The sequence below is a fragment of the Patagioenas fasciata genome, chromosome 1, assembly GCF_037038585.1.
Source record: "Patagioenas fasciata isolate bPatFas1 chromosome 1, bPatFas1.hap1, whole genome shotgun sequence".
Lineage (NCBI taxonomy): Eukaryota > Metazoa > Chordata > Aves > Columbiformes > Columbidae > Patagioenas > Patagioenas fasciata.
In genome coordinates this window covers 99726269-99748272 of record NC_092520.1, presented here as the reverse complement: position 1 = coordinate 99748272, position 22004 = coordinate 99726269, and the positions used below count along the sequence as shown (strand labels likewise).

The following is a 22004-nucleotide window of genomic DNA, read 5'->3' as shown; positions in this document are numbered from 1 at the left end:
GAATAGCACTGCTGGGTGATGAACTCAAGCAACATGGGGAAGCTGATTTTCAGAGGAAGTTTGCTCATCATCCTCGAGACATAAAAGGGAAGAACTAGCTCTCTGTAAAGCATTTCAAGCCAAACAGAAACCGTAACTGAAACCTTGCTGTTGTTTCCTCCCAGGCTCAGCACTCTGTCTCATATGTGATATATAGTGCACTGTAAAGTAGGTGTAAGTTTTAAGATGAAGTCAAAGCAAATAATTTCACATAATCACAGAATGGTTGGGGTTGGAAGTGACCTCTCAAGATCGTCTATTCCAACCCACCTGCTAAAGCAGGTTCACCCAGAGCAGATTGCACAGGAATATGTCCAGGTGGGTTTTGAATGTCTCCAGAGAAGGAGACTCCACAACTTCTCTGGGCAGCCTGTTCCAGTGCTCTGGAACCCTCAAAGTACAGAAGTTTTGCCTCCTGTTGTGTGTAACAACAATACAAGGTCCAAATATAAACACACCACAACCTAGAGTAACTGCAGACTGGAAATGGCTCTTTAAATAGAATCAAAGTGAAACAAACCAAAAACGCAAAGCATTTTTAAGTTTTCGATTTACAAAACTCGATGCCTACTGCAAAGCAAACCTTTACCTTCATGGCTCTTTCCATCAGCTTGGAATCACAGGCTGGCAGTGGAGGCTCATGAGATATTTGTAAGGGTTTTGAGACATCAGTCTCATCAATCTTAATAGTGACCTTATGAACAGATGCAGTCCCTGTTTTCCTACCAAGAACCTGTTGACTTAAAATAAAGAGAATAATTAAACCATATAACTGGAATAGAAGAAAACATACTTTTTCAGTAGCTGATCCTTGATTCTTAGTTATGCATAAAAATAAGATTATGTCAGCTGAACTGAAAAAAAGCATTTGTTTTAGCCTACACTTTAATGCAGAACTGTTGGTAAACTATAACTACATGAAGAAGTTTTAGATGGCTGCAATTCAACACAGAATCAGAAGAGCATTTGGATTGCTTTTTGAAGATTTTTCTAGTGCAAGTCAAACAGTAAATACAGTGAAAGAACGGCAGAGAATTGTCTAATTCAGTTTTTAAGTTAGATATCCACAAAAATACAAGCTGATTTATGACCGTATCCACTGTTCTCCCGCACATTAATGTACACCCCTCACCTCTTTGCACGTCAAGCAACATGTTCAGGTAATTACAGGAATTTAGGAGTCTCACATCAAAAAGAAAGTAAATTCTGAAAATTCTGGCTCAAGCTTAGTAAATGAAACCCTCCTACCATTTATTTTATTGTTTCTTAATAGCCCTTTTACAATTAACTTACTTCCAAACAGAGAGTGAGAGACATTTCCCTGCATGATATCGCTCCACTTGCACAAGGTCACCCCAGCGCTCTCGAATCAGCATTAGTGTTTGTGAATGCAAGACTTCCAACTGAAGTGCTAAGCAGAAGGAGTCTAACAAATGGAGTTAAGAAAATATAAGAGCTCCAGAGAGTCTGCACACTACACAAATCCATTCCTGTACACTAAATAAATCCATTTGTCACAAAAGTCAGATGAGACGCTGTCTGAAAACACACTAATGTATGAATAAAAGATAAAGACAGATAAACAGCATCAAAAATTTCTCAATTTTTTTCCCCCTTTTAATTTAGACTCTTATCTAGGGCAGAGTCTAAGACAAGAGTGGCATGATAGCTTTGTTTTATAGATTTTAACTCTGATCACCTTTTACAGAAAAGACGATTACTAACAAAGAAATTAAATTCACCTGATAGTTAACACTAACCCCACCCTTCCATGGTCACCCTAAAATAACATGAATGATTGTTTCTGCTGAACCTGTTTCACTGAAAACCATTTCACATCATCAAGCAATTTGCCTTTTGCACACAGAAAGTCACTGCACTACTTTGTGCACATGCTATATCCCATTTTATTATTCACACAGGTACAGTGCAGTTAACACACCATCATCACCTCACTGTCATTCTTGGTCGTAAGAATTGTCAGCTCTGGTACCTTCCAGGTCAGCACTGTGTTCTATCTCCAAAAATCAGCACATGCAGTCAGGTGCTGCTGCACTGACTTACCACACAACCTGCTGTCTTGAGTACCCCACCTTTACCTTTGCTGATTAAGTGTGTAGAATCAAATTTTACATACTGCCGCATGAGACTGTTTCCAAGGTCATCATGTTTACTCCACGTCCAGACATTCCCCCCCTATCTTAACAGGTAATCCATCATACTTGACCTCCAGCTACTAGGAAGAGCAAGGCTAAATTACACAGCTTATTCGGAAGCAACTTTCAGAAGGATACGCAGACAGTTGTACATGTCCTGAAGTGGTTTTTCATCAGCAAACAGCCGTGACTGGACCAACTGATGGATGAAGTTGATCTGCATGCTGTGAACCAAGGCTCGGCCATCTTTCATCAATTACAAATAATTCACATTAGACATCATGAAAACAGGTATTTAAAATAATTAAATACGTTAATAAATTACAAAGGAAAAAAAGATACAGCTGTACTGAGCAATTTCCATACCATAATTTCTAACAGAATAACAAAATCCTTGGTTTACTCTGCTTATTTCAGTCAGTCTACTACACTGTCACAGTCTACCATTATTAAGGTACCAAAAGTATACAGAGCAAGGTGAAAACAGGACAAGTATATAGAGCTTCATTATCTTAAGTTGTGATATGAAACAGACCCTGTATGAAAAACCTTACACAGCATCAGAGATGGACATGATAAAAAGAAAGTGTAAAGGTTGGATTTTTTTACCACCAGTTTCCTTGTCTTCAACCAAAATTTCCAGTTTGAGAAGGCGCCAGGGGATGTCAGGGTCATCACCCATCACTGTCAAGGTGGCCTCAAACTCACCCTCAACTCGAAACTTCACACGGCCATTGGCTAAGGAAGAAAAAAAGGTTTTATTTCACTCACTCTCCAAAGGTGCTTCACAATATCAGTGTGGTAGCTCCTGGCACTCACAATATATTACTTCCCTACAGTTTCTGCTCTGTTGCATAAGTTCCTGTGCAACTGTGAAGATTCACAGTTGTTTCTCCAACAGAACCAGTGTCAATAAACAGTATTGACAGACATTCCAAACTGTCCTGAACAGCACTACTTTAGTTAAGGTGTTAACACTTGTGCTACTATAACACTGAGCTGAGTAGCAGCCTGACAAGTTACACCAAAACCACATTCAGCTTAATTTTTCAAATTCTTTGTTGTATCAACAATTAATACTTTAAGCAATACTCAAAAGAGGTTCAGAATGCATGTCAGCCCAAGCTGAAATCTAGCACGCTGGAAACATATCTCACTGCAAACCATTTATTTAACATTAAAATAACTCCTTTTGCATGTGAGGAAGATAACCTTTTGCCTAATTTATATATATGCATACAAGCAAAGGTTATGTACACTATTTATCTAATTGCCATACATATCCTCACATTTTTGTGAACACCACTATCAGTTTCAAGAACTGGGAACAAAGACTTAAAACTACGTAAGCAAGGTCATAAAGAAAATGAGCAGTAGAGCAAACAATTTATTCTAAGTCCTTACTATAAACTGTGCATCAACATTCTTCTCAGTCACTTAACAAAATATGCCAAACACCTTTACAATTATAGACATATGAAATATTCCTATAGAAATTTTAACCATTTAAACTCATGCAGTTTCATTTTCAAAAGAATCACAGACATGCTCTTAAACCAAACGAAACGCCAAAACAGAAACTAATAGTCATTGAAATGCTTAGTTAACTGAGAAATCTGAAGAGCTCAGACACATATTCACTTACACTTCTGTAAGACAAAAATGGCTCTAATACTGATATCGTGAGCATTCACATAGGGACCAGTGAAAACTACTACCAAGATTTTTCAAAAACATCTTTGATCTAGGTCTGTGGTGCATGGCTTACACATAGCTAACCTTGTCCTAGTTAAAAGCATGGACTATGTCCATTCCAGTGTTATTATCTGCAATTCTGCAATAACCTAGTCCAGTTTATAGCCATACTTCCTGTAAAAAAGGTCATCTGAATGTCTACCACTACTTGGTCTAAATTAAGACAGATCTGAAAACGGATTAAGAGATCTGGCACTACAGCGAGGCACAGAACAAAAGGCATGCATAAATATGAACAGATTCTGTGCATGAAGATGAATATCAAAACATATTTAAAAAAGCAACATTAGAGTGATTTAAGCCAAAGTTCAAAGAGTTTCTACAGGAACAACTAAGAGTTTAATTAAATTGCATTTCTAAATTAACTTAAGATGCACTTACATTGTTAGGCTTAAGATTCTTTCACAACACATTTGCTAAAAGAGCAAGACAATGTCTACCACCTTTTGCCATTAGCTGCACAGGATTTCTTCTTGAAAGTAAATAATATTTCAACAATATTATCAGTGTCCTCACTTTTTAAAAGACATATTTTGATGTCATACAGAGACAGGATCCCAGTCTTAAGAGTTCAAGCATGCCTAATCATCTCACTTTAGATAGCTTTTAGTTTTGCTTTAGCACTAAAGCAACAATTTTCAATCAGCCTGCAATAATGTATTCTTAAAGTAATTCCAGTTCTTACCAACTGTAAGATTTGCCAGCTGTGGAGGGAGATCTGTAGTCACCAGTCGATGTCGAAGAATCTGGTTTAGCTGGTGAAGTGTGGTTTGCTTCTCACTCTTGGTTATTGGGTCAGGAGGGATTATTTTATCCTGTTAAAATGAAGATGAACAAGTCTATGTATCACAAACGTGTATAATACATTGACAGTAGCAATGGTAAAAAATAACCAGACTAGAAGTCTAAAATAAATACTACAGGCCATTAAAGACAAGTGAAGTTTTATATCTTATATTCAGATTTGTTTTCTAGTTGATTACATTTTACCTGAAACTGACCACTGAATAAAATTGCTCAGCTAGGATCAAGTAAATAAATTCAGGGCCTTCTATCAGGCTAAACTTGTTTTAAAATACTAAGACTTAAAAGCTAATCCTTATTTGTAGCTGTAGCTCTCAGTCACAAATATTACTGTTTCTATCATTTCACAAAATCCTGCTATTCTGCATTTTATCAGTAAGAAAAGGCAGCAGCATTAAAGAGAGCTGTACGTATTTCAGTATATTTCCAAATACAGGCAAAACCTCTTAGCACAACAGAAGTCAGTATCTCCTTTTCACACTTCACTTTTCTAGGATGGTGGCTTGCCACATACAAATACTTAAAGTACCAAGGAAGAAGAGTTGCTACTATACACATCCTAGAGCAGAGCTAGTTTTAAATGGAGAGAATGTTTTACTGGGAGAGCATAACGTTTAAATAGGAAGTGCCCTGCATGAGAAACTCACACTACAGAGACCTGGCACTAGGCCTGTGTTAAACTACAGTTGCATTTGCACATAAGCAATTAATTTCATTAACATGTTTTTGATACTGTACAGGGGATTCCCCCCATCAAGACACACAGTAGCCTTATTTACCCTAATGCAGGTTGGCAGACGCGGGTATGATCCAGTTGTCAGAACATCAATAGCATATGGGATAGCAAAACTAGGCAGACGAGCGTGAACCAAAGCATCTCTAGCTAGTGACGCCAGACGATCAGCAGTGTCCACAAACAGAATAGCTTGCTGATCTAAAAAACTTGATATCATCTGTAGAGGACAAGGAGAAAAAAAAAGGTCCAAAAATGCATAAATCAATGCCCCTTTATATTCAGTTCATCTAGTGCAAATGACTGAGATGACTTCATCTATCATTTCCAATTCAAGTAACCACATCTGTAAAACAAAGAATGAATATTCTGGCCATTTCTCACGTTTGTGTGCGAGGACACTTTAAAACTACATGCCATTTCTGATGCTGTAGAGGATCTGTAAAGCCTCATAGCTCTTTATCTGATGACCACCACTGGAATGCAACCATACTTGTTTGTGATCACTTGGGGCCATTTTTTTGCAACATTTTGGACTTCATTCTTATTTAACCAAGAGTAGGATGAAAGTGATAATAAGAGCTAACACACTGAGATCACTATCTTCTCTGTCCTATCACCTAACCCCCAAGCACTCCTGAAACTATGTGCAGACCATCCTTTCATTTTTTGCCACTGATGAGTTTTTTGGGAAAAAGAACTGTTAAAAGACAAGATTATACAATTCCCAAATAGGAAGAAACTGTTTATAATCTAATATTCATTTGCATATGAAGTAGTATTTTTTGTAAACTTCTAAAGTAAGGAGAAGCTTGAGTATACCAAAATCTTACATCACTTAGAGATTACTTCATATCAAAGTCTGTTGCTAACTTACCGCACATTTTTCCACCTTTCCAGCATTATTAGCCCATTTGACTAAGGCTAACAAACGCACAAACAGTTGACGAGTGCGACTTGCAAACTGCACTATTTCTATTTTTCTGGGGAAAAAAAAAAGTACATTAGGCTAGTGCTCAGACATATAATAAAGCTGCAATTCAAGTCTGTGTCAATAAAAAAAGCTGTAACGATAACTCCTAATTATGTTAATGGAGGCATCATTAACATATGGTTTGTTTGATTAGAACATTTAGAAAAAAAAAAAGCTCACTGTTTTGAATACCTAAATGCTAACAACATATACGGATTCTAATCAACCAAGACTGTCTGGGGAAACAAACCCCCCATACTTACACAAATTAATCACTGATTTTCAAAGAAACAATTCCATAGTGAACTCAATCAAACTATTATTTACTTTTACAGGACTTCCCCAGGGCTTATGATTAAGTTTAAAGTAGACAAGGCAATATACCTAAGTGTTCCAGGACCTGGCAGTAACATTACACCAACATTAACAAAAATAAACAAATAAACAAGTAAATAATGCTAAAAATATCACCTTAGTAATTTTGAGACATCTTTACACAGTATGTTAAACATGCTACCATTTTGCCAGGAAACAGGGTGTGGTGGGGAAGACCACAAAAAAAAAAAAAACACACCACCATTTTACCTTCTTCTCCATCCCTGCCTTGCAAAGAAATTGGGATAAGGAGAAATAACTGATAGCAAATTTTCATCCCACCGTGCTCTATATGAGATAGTCAAAACAGGGAGTGTCTGTTTGTATGTATTAAGACTTTTTTTGTCTAAGAGAACATAATAGGGGCACACCCAGCTTTTCCCCCATCATTACAGTTCTATATTGTAGATGCATTAGACCAGACACGCAGCTCTAAAATGTACATGTGTAATACCACACACTGAAATATGATTTCATCTACTGTTTATAGAGGTTTTCCTCCCTTTCTACATGTTCAAATCAATAACTTTGTCATGGTTTTGTAGTTACTTAGAAAAAAACAAAACAAAACAAAACAAACAAACAAAAAAAACCCCACCAAACCCAAGATGGCTCCCTGATAAGATTGTCTAGAGAAAAAAAAAAGCATTTGGACAAAAAGAACAGTAATCAGTGCAATAAATATTGGTCTCTACAAAAGAAAAGATGCACCTCCTTCTGATTCTAATCTTTAAAACACATATACATAATATAGATAGAGCCTGTTTCTGCTGGAAGCATCAGTGTAACAAGGTTAACTCTTTTGTGTAACATAAAGCATAATATGCTTGTAGCAGATGAACATTTAGGCCAGAAGCACAATACCATCTGGTCCAGTCTCTTGCATTACATCCTACGAACCTCATCCAAAAACTTGGGCATGGAGCCAATAATTTCTCTACATTCTATAGCATATGTTTTAGAATGACATTCAGCACAATATTAAAATTTCAACTGGTGGACAAGCCGCTATATGTATATACTGCTCTTATAAGTAACTACGCTATGAAAACAAGATGCAGAGAATTTTGAAAGATTCAGGAAATCTGCATGGGATTTGAAAGATGTCCACAGTGAGACTTTAGAAAGCCATTAGTCACTCAGACAAACTCCATAAAGAAGGTGCTGAAATCTAGAAGTAGCTATGTCCATCAAACTTCTGTGGTGAAAACAGCACAATAACAAGAAAAGCTCTAACTGTTGTTCTGTGGTCAGAAAATAAAGGTAGAAAAAAACTAAAAAAAAAAAAAAACCCAAACCACACAAAACTCCAAAGAACTCACCCAAAACCAACAAAAACAACAACAAACAAAAAACAACTACCACCAACAGCCCAGAAAAAAAGTATAGCAATTTAATAACGAAAGTTATTATTAATAAAACTAGAAACAGGACTCCAGTAACTGTTCCAGTAATACCACACATACGAATTTACAGAAGACTTGTTACTTCTACTTGTCAGAATCCTGCTTCCAGAACTACCACCATCACCCCTGAGTGACAATTGTGTTGGGAATTCACATCCATCTACTTCTCTACTACAAATCCAAGTCTTTCAATTTTGCTGTGTTCCTTTGTCCTTCATTATAGATACAGGACCTTGTGCTGAGCTGCACAAAAAAAAAAAAAAAAAACCAAAAAAACCCAAAAAGCAGCAAACTATTCAAGGAAGATGAAACTTAAGGAAAGAGTACATTTACAAGGCCTAAAAAAGCAAAGCACATTTAAAAGCTTTCTACAGACCACAGTACTCCGTGCATTCTTTACCTTGGTCTTTATTGGTAAGTTCCGATCTCGGATGTTTCAGATCCTCCAGCCTAGTGGCTGAGTCTGGGGGAGTGAAGCAATAGCTACAGTAGAAGAATATCAAGTTAAGGACCACTTAAGCAAGCTTGACGTGTAAAGTTCATCGGAGTAGATGAGATGCATCCAAGGGCGCTGACCACTATGAAGTTGCTCTCTCTAATTTTCAAAAGGCCATAGGGATCAGAGGAGATCTTCATGCCTGAAAAAAGGCAAACATCATGCCCTTCTCAAGGCCAAGAAAGATCCAGGATCCTACAGGCCAGTTGGCCTAAGCGCAGTTTAGAAGAAAATGAGTGGAAGAAATCTTTCCAGAAGCTATGTCCAGACAAATAACGAACATTAAAGTAGCCTCGGAACAGCCAGCACAGAGCCGCTGAGGGCAAGCCATCCCAAATCAATGTGATTGCCTTCTACAGGACAGAGAGCTGTGATCAAGAGAAGAGCAGAAGCCACATTTACACTGACTTTTGCACAGCTTTTGATATGGTCTCCTGTCGCATCCTTGTAGCCAAACTGGTGAGATATAGCATGAATAAGTCAGCTACAAGATAGGTGAAAAACTGGCTGAGATTTCCAGGAACAAAAGACTGGGGGAGCTGGGTCTGTGTGGGTGAGGGTGCCAAAGCACTGGAACAGGCTGCCCAGAGAGGTTGTGGAGTCTCTTTCTCTGTTGACTTTCAAAATCCCCTGAACACCTTCCTGTGTGATCTGCTCCAGGTGAATCTGCTTTAGTAGGTGGGTTGGACTAGACAGAGGTCCCTTCCAACCCCTACCATTCCTGATTCTGTGAAAAGGTTGTAATTGGCTACCAGCTGGATTTTTGTAATGGTGGTTACTAGTGTTGTTTCTTCAGGGTCAATACTGGGGGAAATACAATTTAACACCCCCATCAACACCCTGTGCAATGCAAAAGAATGCACTCCATGGAAGCCTCCAGGTGATGTCAAACTGATGTCAGCAAGCAGAAGGACCCCAGCTGACTGGAGCAACTGGTTGAAAGGAACCTCACGAATTTCAGCAAAATCACATGCACAGGCTGGATACTAAGCAGCAGCTGGGGAGCAGCTCTGCAGAAGTGGTCCTGGTGGACAAGTGAACAGGCATCAGCAATGTGTCCTTGCAACAATGACAGCCTGCATAAGCACCAGTGCAGCCCAGGTCAGGGAACATGACTGTTCACCTGGAGCCAGCATATGTAAGACCACATCTGAAGCACTACATCCAGTTCTATACTCCCTAGGCAAGATACCGCCATAGAAAAGCGGGTTAGGAACACATGACACACAAGGAGGGACTGAGGAAGCTGTGTTTGCCTTTGCTGAAGAAGAGAAGGCTACAGTGAGATCCTAGAGCCACCTTCAAATATCTAAAGGGGTATGGTAGTGAAAACAAAGAAACACACAGTCGGGCAGTGAAATACTGCAGTAGGTTGCCCAGAAAGGTTGCAGGATTTCCATCCTCAAAGATATTTAAAACTCAACTGGATATGACCCTGAGCAACCTGAACCAACCTGGAAACCATCTTTTACTTCAAGCAGAGGGATAGAGTAGGTATCTCCAAAGTACCATTCCAACCAAAAATATTATCTGTGTCCATGAAAGTAGTGTAATAACAGTCATTTTGTAATTAGAAGAGAATGGAACTCAGTGTTGCACAAAAATCAGGTGTGTTATTGCACTGCTATTGAAGTCACAAATAAAATGCTTTTACATGCAAAGTCATTATAATCCAAGATCCAGTTAAATTTTATACAGCCTTAACTGTATTTAGATAAAAGTTTCCCACATATTACACTTTAGAGTATATTATAAAAAGGAAAAGATAAAGAATACTGAACAACAACAACAAGGTCTCCACTATCAAGCACGCCCTTAGACTTTCCCCAAAATTCAGCACTATTAATTTTACACCACAGTACTAATGTTTTTTTAATCCAAACACTTACTTCTTTTTGCAAAAGTTATTGATTCCCATCATTGACAACTAAAAAATTACCCTTTACAAAGAAAAGGCATATTATACTATGATGCATAATTTCCTATCAGTTTTTCTTACTGCATCATCTTTTAGCTAGACACTGTAGAAATTAATGTAGACTTTATGTGAACTTTATTAGAGGATAATATTATCATATCTTCCAAGTATGTGAGCCATCTCACCAAGAAACAGACCTTTAAGCCCAGCTACTGCTGCCAGTACAGCTGTCAAAGTTAGGAAAAACAAAATAATCCGGATAATTAAACTACATTTCTTACAGATTTCTTCCAAGAGCTGGAAAGTCACTTCAACAAGAAGTATTGTAAGTCAAAGCTAACAAGGATGTGAACAATAAATTTCAAGGCAATTTCATTGCAGGATATTCTTTGTAACCATTGAAGGCTGTCTTAGTTTCTTTTATCTGTAAACCGTTAGGACTTCAGTTGCTGCTCCAGACCTGTATGCCCCACAAAGCAGATCCGAGCTTTACCAAGAAATGCTAGATGGGAGAAGTCCCACCATCAGTATGAGGGAGCTCTGGACCTCAGTTAAATGTAATTTCCTCAGCAAATAGAGTGAAAATTTAAAAAACAAACAAACATCACCAAAACCAACCAAACAAAAAAACTCAACAACAAAAACCCCCAAACCATTTCAGACCATTTCTCTTGATAAAATACTATGCATAAGGAAAAGGTGCACAAGGAATCATCCCAGATTATGATTACCTACAACATGTTATGACAGTTTTGGAAGATTCGAGATAACTGAATTAATGACTGTCCTGGTACACAGAATTCTTTATTAACATTCTTAGGAATATCACATGTCTCTAAAGAAAATTAGGTCAATTAGCATGTCAAGACAAATAAAGGAAACAATTTTCTGACAACTTCCATAACATTTCTTCCAAGATACAAAAAAGTAAATCAAGTTATTTCATCCTGGGGGAGTGGGGTGGGGGTGAGGTAAAAAACAAACCAAAACAAAAAAAATCCAAACCAAAACAAAAAACACAAACAAACAAAAAAGCACCAAACCTGCCTGGTCTCTTACATTTTTTCTCTAATAATCTTCATACTTCAAAAACACACAGAAGAGAAGAAGAAAACAGTGCTCATGATAAGACAGATTAGGTAATATGGAAAAAAGTAGAAAACAGCTTTTTACCTTGTTCTCATTGTTGAACTAATTCTTCTGGACAAAAAGTTTCTTTATCACACTAATTATAATCTATTTAAATTCTCCAGTACCATTTCACATCAACTTTACTGTCACTTCATTGCTTCAAGATTCATGAAGAGAAATATACCTTTAACAGAGTTCACCTACTATAACAGCAACAGTATGTCACTGAAAAATGCACCCAAAAAAGCCCAAACAACAAAAACAAAACCCAACAAAAACTAATACTGCCACTGAGGCTGAGAAAAATCTTGAAACTACGTAGTGACAGCATGACAGACAAGGCTTATTTTCTTATATAAAATCTAAAATTAGGAGAAAAATACTTCATTTAAACATTTCTATATTAATCTTCACATCCTAAACAAAGTGCTATGTTTTAACATGCATTACAGATTGCCGTTTTGTAACTCACCTTTCCATATCAGTCTTTCTTGGTAATCTACGTTAAAAAGAAAAAAAAAAAAAAAAAAAAAGAAAAATGCATATTACATATCGTTCTATTACATTTCAGACTACCAGAAATTTTATTACTAACCTTCAACTACATACAAGAACTCCTACATACATGTAAAGAGCATTTCAAAATTCCTACAACTGTAACTGTTTCCTAAATACAGCAAAATTACATGTTCGATAAAGGAAGTACTTTGACAGCTCTAGAAAGCAGCCCAGTGAAAGAGGAAAAATCAATACAATCAGGCATATAATACCACCACAGGACACCTAACACTACTCTGTACCAGGTAAGATGGAGCTAGTCAAATTAATTTAAAAGCCTGATGAAGGGTGCTGAAATCCCAACATTTCTGTTAATCTAGTGAGCCTCACAGTATCAGTGCCTGTGCTTTGTGATTGATTCTCACAAAGCATCCATGACTAGAGTTAATTAATTCATAGTAGCAGTCCCAGAACATCTGCAGCAAGTTTCAATATTGGCTGTTTCCTGAGTTGCCTGAAATGAGTTTCTCTTCCCTTTTTAATCAACCTAAAAGTGGAGAAATGCCATACTCCAAATTTTATCAGTGATCTGTGTGACAGATACTACTGCAGAGAGGGGACTGTACTTCCGTAATGTTCTAAAGTATCACAGGTATCTCATTTTAAAAGTTATTTTTTGTATTCTGCGACCAGGCTAGTGCTGGTAAAAAAATGAGAAATAATTTTGTTGGAGGGGAGGAGAATACTTTCCAGCTGGGCTTTCTACTAGCCAAATCCATACTTTATGGGGAAAATGGAAAAATCTAGCTCACTCTGCTTTTGGTGGGGACATCATATAGCTTATAAACTGCTTGGTGAATCAAAGTGCCCAAAGCATTCCCCACGTGTTGTTCACAGCACCAATTTTCTTTTGTACCTTAATTATGTACTTAAGTCAAAATGAACTGTTCTACACCTGAAAACAAGAATAACGGACATCACAGGCACATGCTCCTACAAGAACACAAACAGTATCTATTACTGTCTACACATACCATAAACTACACATACCAAAAACTTCTTGACTGGCATTTGGAAGCTCTTCGAAAGCAAACTAAAATTCTAAAACTCCTTGTCCTTCCCAGAGTTTCAACACTCTTAACCCCAAGTAAAGCAAAACTCTGTTTACATACTCAGCAGATACGGTATTTTACAAGGACTATCCCTATTTTTTTTTTTCATTTGTGCTGTAAGTCACTTCTTAAAACATACAGGTTCCCCACAAGAACCTCTAAGGTTAAACAAAGTGAAATGAAAACAGGTTTATTCGGAGTCCACATGCTTTCAGGAAGGTATTTCTTGGCCCAAAAACATTCCTTTGTTTTGCCACTTCAAACACAACAAAGTTGGCAGAGCAGATCATAATGTAAGCATAAATAATTTACTTTATTTCCCCCCAAAAAATCAAATGGTATTTACAAGGTACACAGGTAACTCAAAGAGCATCTGAAAATATCTGTGTTTCTCACATCTCAGTTTCATGTATTTTGATATCAGTGCAAGCACTACAATTTGGTTTTTTCACAGTAACTTGAGGGCAAACTTAAGCACTGAACCAGAGAGCCTGTACTCAGCTGCTCTGTGCTCCTCACAACCCTTTTATCTCTTTATGGCAGATCCCTCAGCATCTTTCGCTAGGCCCTAGCAGAGACAAACTTGCATGAACAGGGCATTTATTTCCACAGGGTGGGAGAAGGGAAAAAAGCAACCCCTTCCCCCCACTGCAGCGCCAGCCAGAGACCAGCACTGATCCCTGGGGAGGCCGCTTCATCCTGCCGGGATAAGGGGAGGCAGCACCGCCAGCCCCGGCTGCAGGGCAGGGAGAGGCGCGGGCCGGGGGAACGCGGGGCACTCACAGGTCGGCCAGCACGGTTAGCTCGGCGTAGGTCCGGTGCAGGAGGAAGTCGATGAGGGTGCTGAGCCGGTAGCCGGGGCTGGCAGCGGCTGTCACGGCGCCGGGGGCCGGCGGGGCCGGGGCTGACGCGGGGCCCCCGCCGGCCGGCACCAGCTGGTTGCTCTCCAGCTGCACCGGCGCCATGGCGGCAGCGGCGCCTCAAGCCCGGGCAGGAACCGCTCGGCAGCCCGGGGCGGCCGGTGCTCCCGGCGCCACCAGCACCCAGCCCGGCTCGCCTCCTGCGGAGGGAGCGGAGAGGCCAGCGGCGGGGCTGGGCGCGAGCCCCAGCGCTGGGGCGGCGGCACCGAGGGAACTCTGCAGCGCTCAGAGCCCGCTTGGCGCAGGGACCGCCGCCATGTTGGGGGCACGGAACCGGAAGCGAACAGCTGTGGCGGACCGGAAAGAGAACCTTTCCGGGAAAGCCTCGCTCGGGGTGGGGAGGAGGAGCTGTCGGGAGGGGCGGGTGGGATTCGGGGCCATGCTTGAGCAGGCGGGGCCTGTAGGTGGCGGCGGTGCGGGGCGCGCGCCAGACGCGGAGCCGTTGGGGCGGGACCGTTGGGGCGGGACCGTTGGGGCGGGACCGTTGGGGCGGGACCGTTGGGGCGGGGCGTGGCCGCCGCCTGAGGGGCAGCGCGCGGGTCCAGGGGGCGGGCCTGTCTCCTTACTCATCACCACCGCGCCCGTAGTGTCGTGCACCGGTGGCGGCGGGGAGGCTGGAGGGGCTGAGCCAGGCCGCTTCGTGTTGCGGCACTGTGGGGGCGGGGGGGGAAATGGCGGAGCTCCCGGGTGAAGGGCTGGAGCCGGCCGCCTGCTCTGAAGTGCTTCGCGGCGGAGCTGCGATTGAAACGTGTAATATATAATTGAGGGGAAACAAGGGGTGATTCCGCCATTGTGTGTCTGCCCGCGGTAATGAAATAGGGGGTGCGGGAGAACCAGATTCCAGATTTGGCGTCTCAGCCTTTGATGCGGTTCTTCGGGCTGTGAAGGAAACAACCGTCTGTGTTAGGCGCTGGGCTGCCTAATCCCTTTTTAATGACTTGAGAAATGCGAAGCATTTGCAAAGGGTGCAAAGCGATGCCGGGCAGTCGAGACTAGAGGTAGCTACCTATACGTGCTCCTTTGGAGTCGCTGTGAACGCTCGGGAAAGGACCAGTGAGCAGCAGGGTGGTCCGCGGGGTCTGGTGGTAAAACTATGGGAACGTTTGCCTGTTTCCATCTTCCAGATTAACGAGCGCTTCTGAAGGGAAAGAGAGAAGATCTGTAAGCAGTTGAACGTGTTTGAGGGTTTTTTTGGTTTTGTGTGTGTACTGGTTACCGAACTGGACTGTGTAAGGGAACAACAGAATGCATACTGAGTGCTTTGTATCGTGATTCACTCAAGTGTTAAATCATAATTTCTTGCCTTGTGTTCACAAGGAAATTCGCAAAATAGGTACGTTGTAGGCAATAAATATCAAAACTCCTCAAAGTTTAGTAAAAGCAAGGTCTTGCTTGTTTTGTCTAATATTACATGTAGTCTTTTGAAAGCCTCTTCTTATCTCTTTCCAAGTGGAAAGTAAGCAAGGAAAGGAAACATTTTTTTTCAACGTGAGAAATGTGTTATTAACAGGTTAATTATTAAAAAAAAAAAAAGTGGGGCATCTATGCCACCAACAAGAGTAGTCAGTTACATTCCTTCAGGGAGTGTGTTTGTCGCTCCAGGTTAGGAGTCAGTTTCCAGCTGATGAGGAGCAGCTTGGCTGGCAGGCAAACTCTCCCGTAACCTCTGTGGAACGTAAAAGGGTGTATTGAGCAAGGTGAACTGTTGGCTCCACGCTGGCACGCCAGCTTTTGCCTCACTGTACGGGCTGCCAGCCTGTGCCTCGGCTCTGAAGAGGGAAGAGGCACTGGCTGTATTAGAGCACTGGTCCTCACCCCTCTTCATAGGAATGGGCGTGATAGTGACAAATGTCAGCTGTGCCAGCCTGCAGGTTTGCAGGCTGTTTCCATGGCCCTGAGATGAACCTGTGAGCCTTAGAGCAGGAGTGGGTGCTGGTAGTGGTTTGGGAATTTTTTACTCCTAAATTCACTAAAATGTGTTTAGACCTAAGTTTTGCAGTTGGTTTTTTTTGTTTGTTTTTGTTTTGCTTGGTTGGTTTGTTTTTAGATTAATGGAAGTTTTTTTCACTAAACATGAAAGAAATGTCTATTTTGTGCTGTTTAAAAAAATCAATCTATAAAGGATGTAATTACACTCCCTGGAGCATATTTTGCTACAAACCAGTTATTCATTTAGTGTGTTGTTAGTTCTTCCCTCCCTGTTGCAAAGATGCATTTTTCCAAATGTATGACACTATTTTTTTTCCCTTTATATGCATTAATAAATGCAGTGTACCTATTTAATGGCCAACTAGTTGCATGGTTGAAGAAATTACTGACTTACATGCACTGGAATGCAATTAGGCTATCTATAAGAATTATAATTTAGAAATACAGGGTTTTTTTACTGTTCTTTTCCCTTCTTCCCATATCTTCCAACTCAGTCCATAATAAAATTCCAAATGATTTCACCAGCACAGTCTCAGAATTTGTTGAAGGAAAGGCAGGTGGGAAATTGTTGTAATGCAATTTGCCTCTAGCCCTGTTAGAGCTGTTGTTGCTTGGAGAAGCTCCAATCTTGGTGAATTTTTCAGCCTTGGCCGGGCAGGGGGGTGTCCTCAGCTTGACCACCTTTCTCCACTTCTCTTGGGGAGGAGAGGTTCATCAGAGCTGTGGCAGGGATCATGCTGAGCTCTCCTCTCACATGGCTGTGTAGGAAAGAAGCTGTTGATATTGTTTTCAAAGAAAGGAGGAGCAGCCACAGAGAAATTTCAGAAGCTTATGCTGTATGCATACAGCAATCAAGCTGTTGGGAGACTTGGCAAGATTAGTTGCTTTAACAATAAACTGGAGATAAGAATTAGGAAATCAAAAATCAGGTGACTGTCCTACATAATACTAATGTAAAAAAATGTGTGTTTGTTCCTCCAACTTTTCTGAGGTTGGCAGTGCTACTGCTCTTTGATAGAAGTGCTTCTAAGGATGAGCAATGTGTCTGAATTCAAAATGCCAGCTTGCAGGAATTGTAAATAGGTTTCAGAAGGGGGATTTCAGAGGGGCCTGGAGTACAAGTCTGATGAGGAGCGGTTGAGGGAGCTGGGGCTGTTTAGCCTGGAGAAAAAGAGGCTGAGGGGAGACCTTATTCTTCTTTACTACCTGAAAGGAGGTTGTAGCATGGAGGGTGTTGGTCTCTTCTCCTGAGTAGCAAGTGACAAAACAAGAGGAAATGACCTCAAGTTGCACCATGGGAGGTGCAGATTGGATAGTAGGAAAAATTTCTCCATGGAAAGGGCTGTCAGGCATTGGAACAGGCTGCCCAGGGAAGTGGTGGAGTCACCATCCCTGGAGGTGTTTAAACGACATTTAGAAGAGGTTCTTACAGACATGGTTTAGTGCTAGAGTTGTGCAGGTGGCCCTCAGGAATCAGAACATCAGCTTCTCCTTCCAATATTCTAATATACTTTGTGCCTCCAGGCAAGCCATTTCTTCTCCATACCTCAGCTTCCCCACTTGTGAAATAGGTACAGTAGTGATTGCACCCCTCTGTATGTGAATATTTATCGAAGCGTGCAGCCAAATATTTTAAATTGGCTCCTCTTTGTTTCCATAATGGGGAGCTTATAAGCCTATCTTCAGATAGGGATTTGTTGGTTGATCAAAACGTGTTGATATTCAGCTGTGGAGCTAATGGGAAGGACAACAGATGACTTTCTATTTCCAGAGAGGTTAAACATTTACTGTTCTTTGGAGCTGTGGGACAAACGTTTAGTGGGAGGGAAGTAGACAGTATCGTGCTTTATGAGACAACCTCCTGGCTGTCCTGTGTATGTCTTTTAGAGCTTGGTCATTCCATTTCTCTGACATTTTTTTAATCAGAGAACTGTATAATCACACAGGCACCTCCTGGGCTTGACATTGAAGCATTCTTTTAACAATAAAAAATAATAACACACAAATATAGTGCAAAGATTTATTTTTAATCACTTAATTTATAAAGCGTTGTGACATTTAGCAATGTTATATCCAAATGCCTATACATATTATGAGTAATAAGAGTTTGATATCTTTCATCCTTTTCAGAAGATGTCAGAGAATCAGATATGGTGTGGGAGAGTTCCCACGCATATCAGTTGTTGCAATGCTGCATATTATGAACTTACAAAGCTTCAACGTTGTATTCAATAAAAGTTAAGGTATGTATTTTAATTCTAATGAGATATCATGCATCACTAGGTATCAAACACATACCAATAGCCAAAAAATACTTAGACTTTTTCCACTGTAACACTTGCATAAACATAAGACTTTTTCTGTGATGTTATGATAGAAGTCCCGTTGAAAAATACTGATGACCTTTTAATCACAAATGATTTTATGGCCTGTGTTTTTATTACTGATTACATTATTTGTTGACAAGTCAGTGCTTCATAACACAATTGCTCGTTTGGGAATTATACAGGGCTATTGTACCCATAGTAGAGCATTCTTTGCAAAAGCATATGTGTGTATGTTAGAGGAAGGAGGTTCTTAGCTGGTTACTGCAGAAGTGCTCTGCTTTTCTCTGTTTACTGAAAGGGATACAAAGGGAACCAGTTAAAAGAAAAAAACAAGCTTTAAGTTTTAAAATTTTAAGTTGCTTTTCTTTTTTGATCTACTTGGTTCTTAGGATTAACTTTGGCAACTATTTTTTGAATGGTAGAAAACAGAGCTCTCAGTCAGTCAGTCGTGGCTTGTGAGACAGCGTGCCACTGTGACACAGAGAATCTCTTGTGCAGTGTATAGTAAAGTACACTACAGTTTTAATGATATGTGGTGGACAACTTAAGAAAAGAAACATTCTCTAAGTCATAAAATAGAATCTTTGATTTTATTTGAATTTACAAAAGTCCCTTTTCTTATAATAATACAAAATGGATTATTTTTTTAGATGCTGAATATAGCTGTATTAGTCCGAGCTTCTTTTTGGTCATCTTTACTAACAATGTTGATATCCACTGTAAATTTTAAATTGGTTTGTCTCTGTCTGACTGGAACCAAAGCTAGCTAAAGTCCTTCCTATCCTTAAAAGAGTTTATTTTCATTATTGTTGTAATTAAGTTAATTACAACTCAATTTACTGTTTCAGCCATACAAGCTGCATTTTCTTCCGTGGGTAAAAGAATGCTTTGTTCACAAGTAATTCTGAAATAGGAGCAAAACAGTAACATCCTTTCTGGACCCCACATCTTTGAAAAGCTAACAAAGGAGAAAGAACCCCAGATCTAGTGTGTGGCAGTGAAGTGATGAATTGCACTGTTCAATCATTGACTTGAACAACTTGACAATACCATCCATAACCTGTAATTTTCCCTGTCTGCCAGTCCCTGAGTGTTACAGAAATTTGAAAAAATACACGTATGCTGGAAAAATACAAAGTGAGCACTTATTTCAACATGAAAGTACTTCTGGCCAAAAGGATTTATCTGTGCAAACACCTGAAGAGATGGAGAGAATATCAGGGAAGTAGATCTGATTAGTCATACCCAGTGGGAGAAGGACTGCAGCTGTGAAGTATTCTGTCCTAAACTTAGAGGGAGACAGTATTTAACTGCTGCTGGCTAATACATTCAGACGGTGCAAACTCTCAGGCTCTTCCAAAGACAAGGATGGGCACCAGAACATGCGTAATTGCAAATGCTTTGTAGATCTGCAGCTGTGGTCAGATAATGTTCAAACGCTGACCCTCGCTCTCGGAAGTGAGGACACACAGAATTACGCCTGAACTGCCGTTCTCCATGCAGACTTTGGATGTGAAGGGAGTTAGGGAGTTGTCCGAGTTTCTGGGCTAAGATGCTCTCTGAGAAGTTTCCTTCTTGCACAGCTTCTGGAATGAGTTTGGTGGTTGTGGTGGTGGTTTTTGTGGGGTTTGTTTGTTTGGTGTGGGTTTCTTGTTTGTTTTTTTCTTTCCAGAAAGGTTAAACCAGCACTTTTTGTAGCAGTTTGGAGAAGCTTACCTGAACTTCACCTGTGTTGCAAAGCTGAGAGATGTCAGCTTTGGTAGAAGGGGATGCTAGAACAGGTTTGGCTCTGGGGACTGAAGAGCTGACTACATGTTTAGTTGTGTGACTGCAGACTTGGTTGATTTTTAGTGAACTTTGGCGACTCCTTGCTGTCCATTAAAATTGGAAGAAAAGTACGGTGAAAAGGCAGAAGGTTTTATCTGCAGCAATGCAGGAATACTGGTCCTCTGGTGGATTACATGATCTTTTGCATATGGACAAGACGAGCAGATTGCTCTCAAATGCCATAGGGTCATGCACACAGGCAGCAATTCTGGCCAGTGCCAGTTTTGAAAGATCAGACAATGTGGGTTGAGGGTGGAATCACCTCTGTGTGAGGATCCTAGTTCTCCTGGAAACAAGCTTCTTATACCTAACTAAATACTGCATGTTCTGCTAGAGGGATATATATGCAGTGGTTCACTTGGGTTCAGGCAGCACCTGGCCGAGCAGTTGTTTAGAGATTTTTGTGGGGCACAGAGCACATCACAAGATCTGCATATAGCCCACAGATCATGCAACTTACATTTCAGCTTAGAAGAAGGTTCCCAGCCCCACTGATTGCAAAGGTAATTGACAGCATGTGGCTTTTTGCAGTGCTGTCCAGATCTGCAAAATTTGAAAAATGGTTACATTTCTGCACAGCTCTAGAATGCAGAAGACACAGTAGAAACTCAGTAAAGGACAACAAGAAGGGCCTCTTCAAGTACATCAGCAGCAAAAGGAAGGTCAGGGAAAATGTAGGTCTGCTGCTGAATGAGGAGAGTTCCATGGTGACAGATGATGCAGAGAAGGCAGAGTTACTGAATGCTTCCTTCACTTCTGTCTTACTCCTAAGACTGGCCCTCAGGTATTCCAGACTTTAGAGACAGGAGAGAAAGTCTGGCAAATGGAAGCCTTTCCCTTGTTTGAGGAAGGTCAGGTTAGAGATCGTTTGGACAAACTGGACATCCACAAATCCATGGGCCCCAATGGGATGCACCCATGAGTGCTGAGGGAGTTGGCAGATATTATTGCAAAGCCACTCTCCATCATCTTTGAAAGGTCTTGGAGAACAGGAGGGGTGTCTGAGGACCGGAGGAAAGCCAGCATCACTCCAGTCTTCAAAAAGGGCGAAAAGGACGACCCAGGAAACTACTCACCAGTCAGCCTGACCTCCATCCCTGGAAAGGTGATGGAGCAGTTCATTCTGGATGTCATTTCCAAGCATGTGGAGGAAAATAAGGTTATTAGGAGTAGTCAGCATGGGTTCACCAAGGGGAAATCATGTTTGACCAACGTGATTGCCTTCTATGATGATATGACTGGCTGGGTAGACGAGGGGAGAGCAGTGGATGTTGTCCACCTTGACTTCAGCAAGGCATTTGACACTGTCTCTCACAACATCCTCATAGGCAAGCTCAGGAAGTACGGGCTGGACGAATGCACCATGAGATGGATCATGAACTGGCGGGATGACAGAGCTCAGAGGGTTGTGATCAATGGTGCAGGGTCTGGTTGGGGGCCTGTAGTTAGTGGGGTTCTCCAGGGATCAGTGTTAGGTCCAATCCTGTTCAACCTGTTCATCAATGACCTGGATGAAAAGTCTGAGTGCACTCTCAGCAGGTTTGCTGATGATACCAAACCGAGAGGAAGGGCAAACACAGCAGAAGGCTGTGCTGCCATTCAGCG

At 40.8% G+C, this 22004-nt stretch overlaps 1 protein-coding gene across 1 annotated transcript in view; it reads right to left on the bottom strand.

The window, feature by feature from the left end:
* The window catches only part of MED14 (mediator complex subunit 14), a 38067-nt gene extending 23469 nt beyond the window's left edge, over positions 1–14598 (bottom strand). The window contains exons 1-9 of the mRNA XM_065860123.2: positions 14180–14598; positions 12259–12285; positions 6365–6470; positions 5534–5707; positions 4636–4765; positions 2805–2933; positions 2334–2441; positions 1333–1465; positions 629–779 (exon numbers count right to left, since the gene is read on the bottom strand). Coding sequence (XP_065716195.1) covers positions 629–779; positions 1333–1465; positions 2334–2441; positions 2805–2933; positions 4636–4765; positions 5534–5707; positions 6365–6470; positions 12259–12285; positions 14180–14361 — 1140 coding nt within the window. The 5' untranslated portion in view covers positions 14362–14598. The remainder of the gene's footprint in view (positions 1–628; positions 780–1332; positions 1466–2333; positions 2442–2804; positions 2934–4635; positions 4766–5533; positions 5708–6364; positions 6471–12258; positions 12286–14179) is intronic.
* Between the last annotated feature and the right edge of the window lie 7406 nt (positions 14599–22004).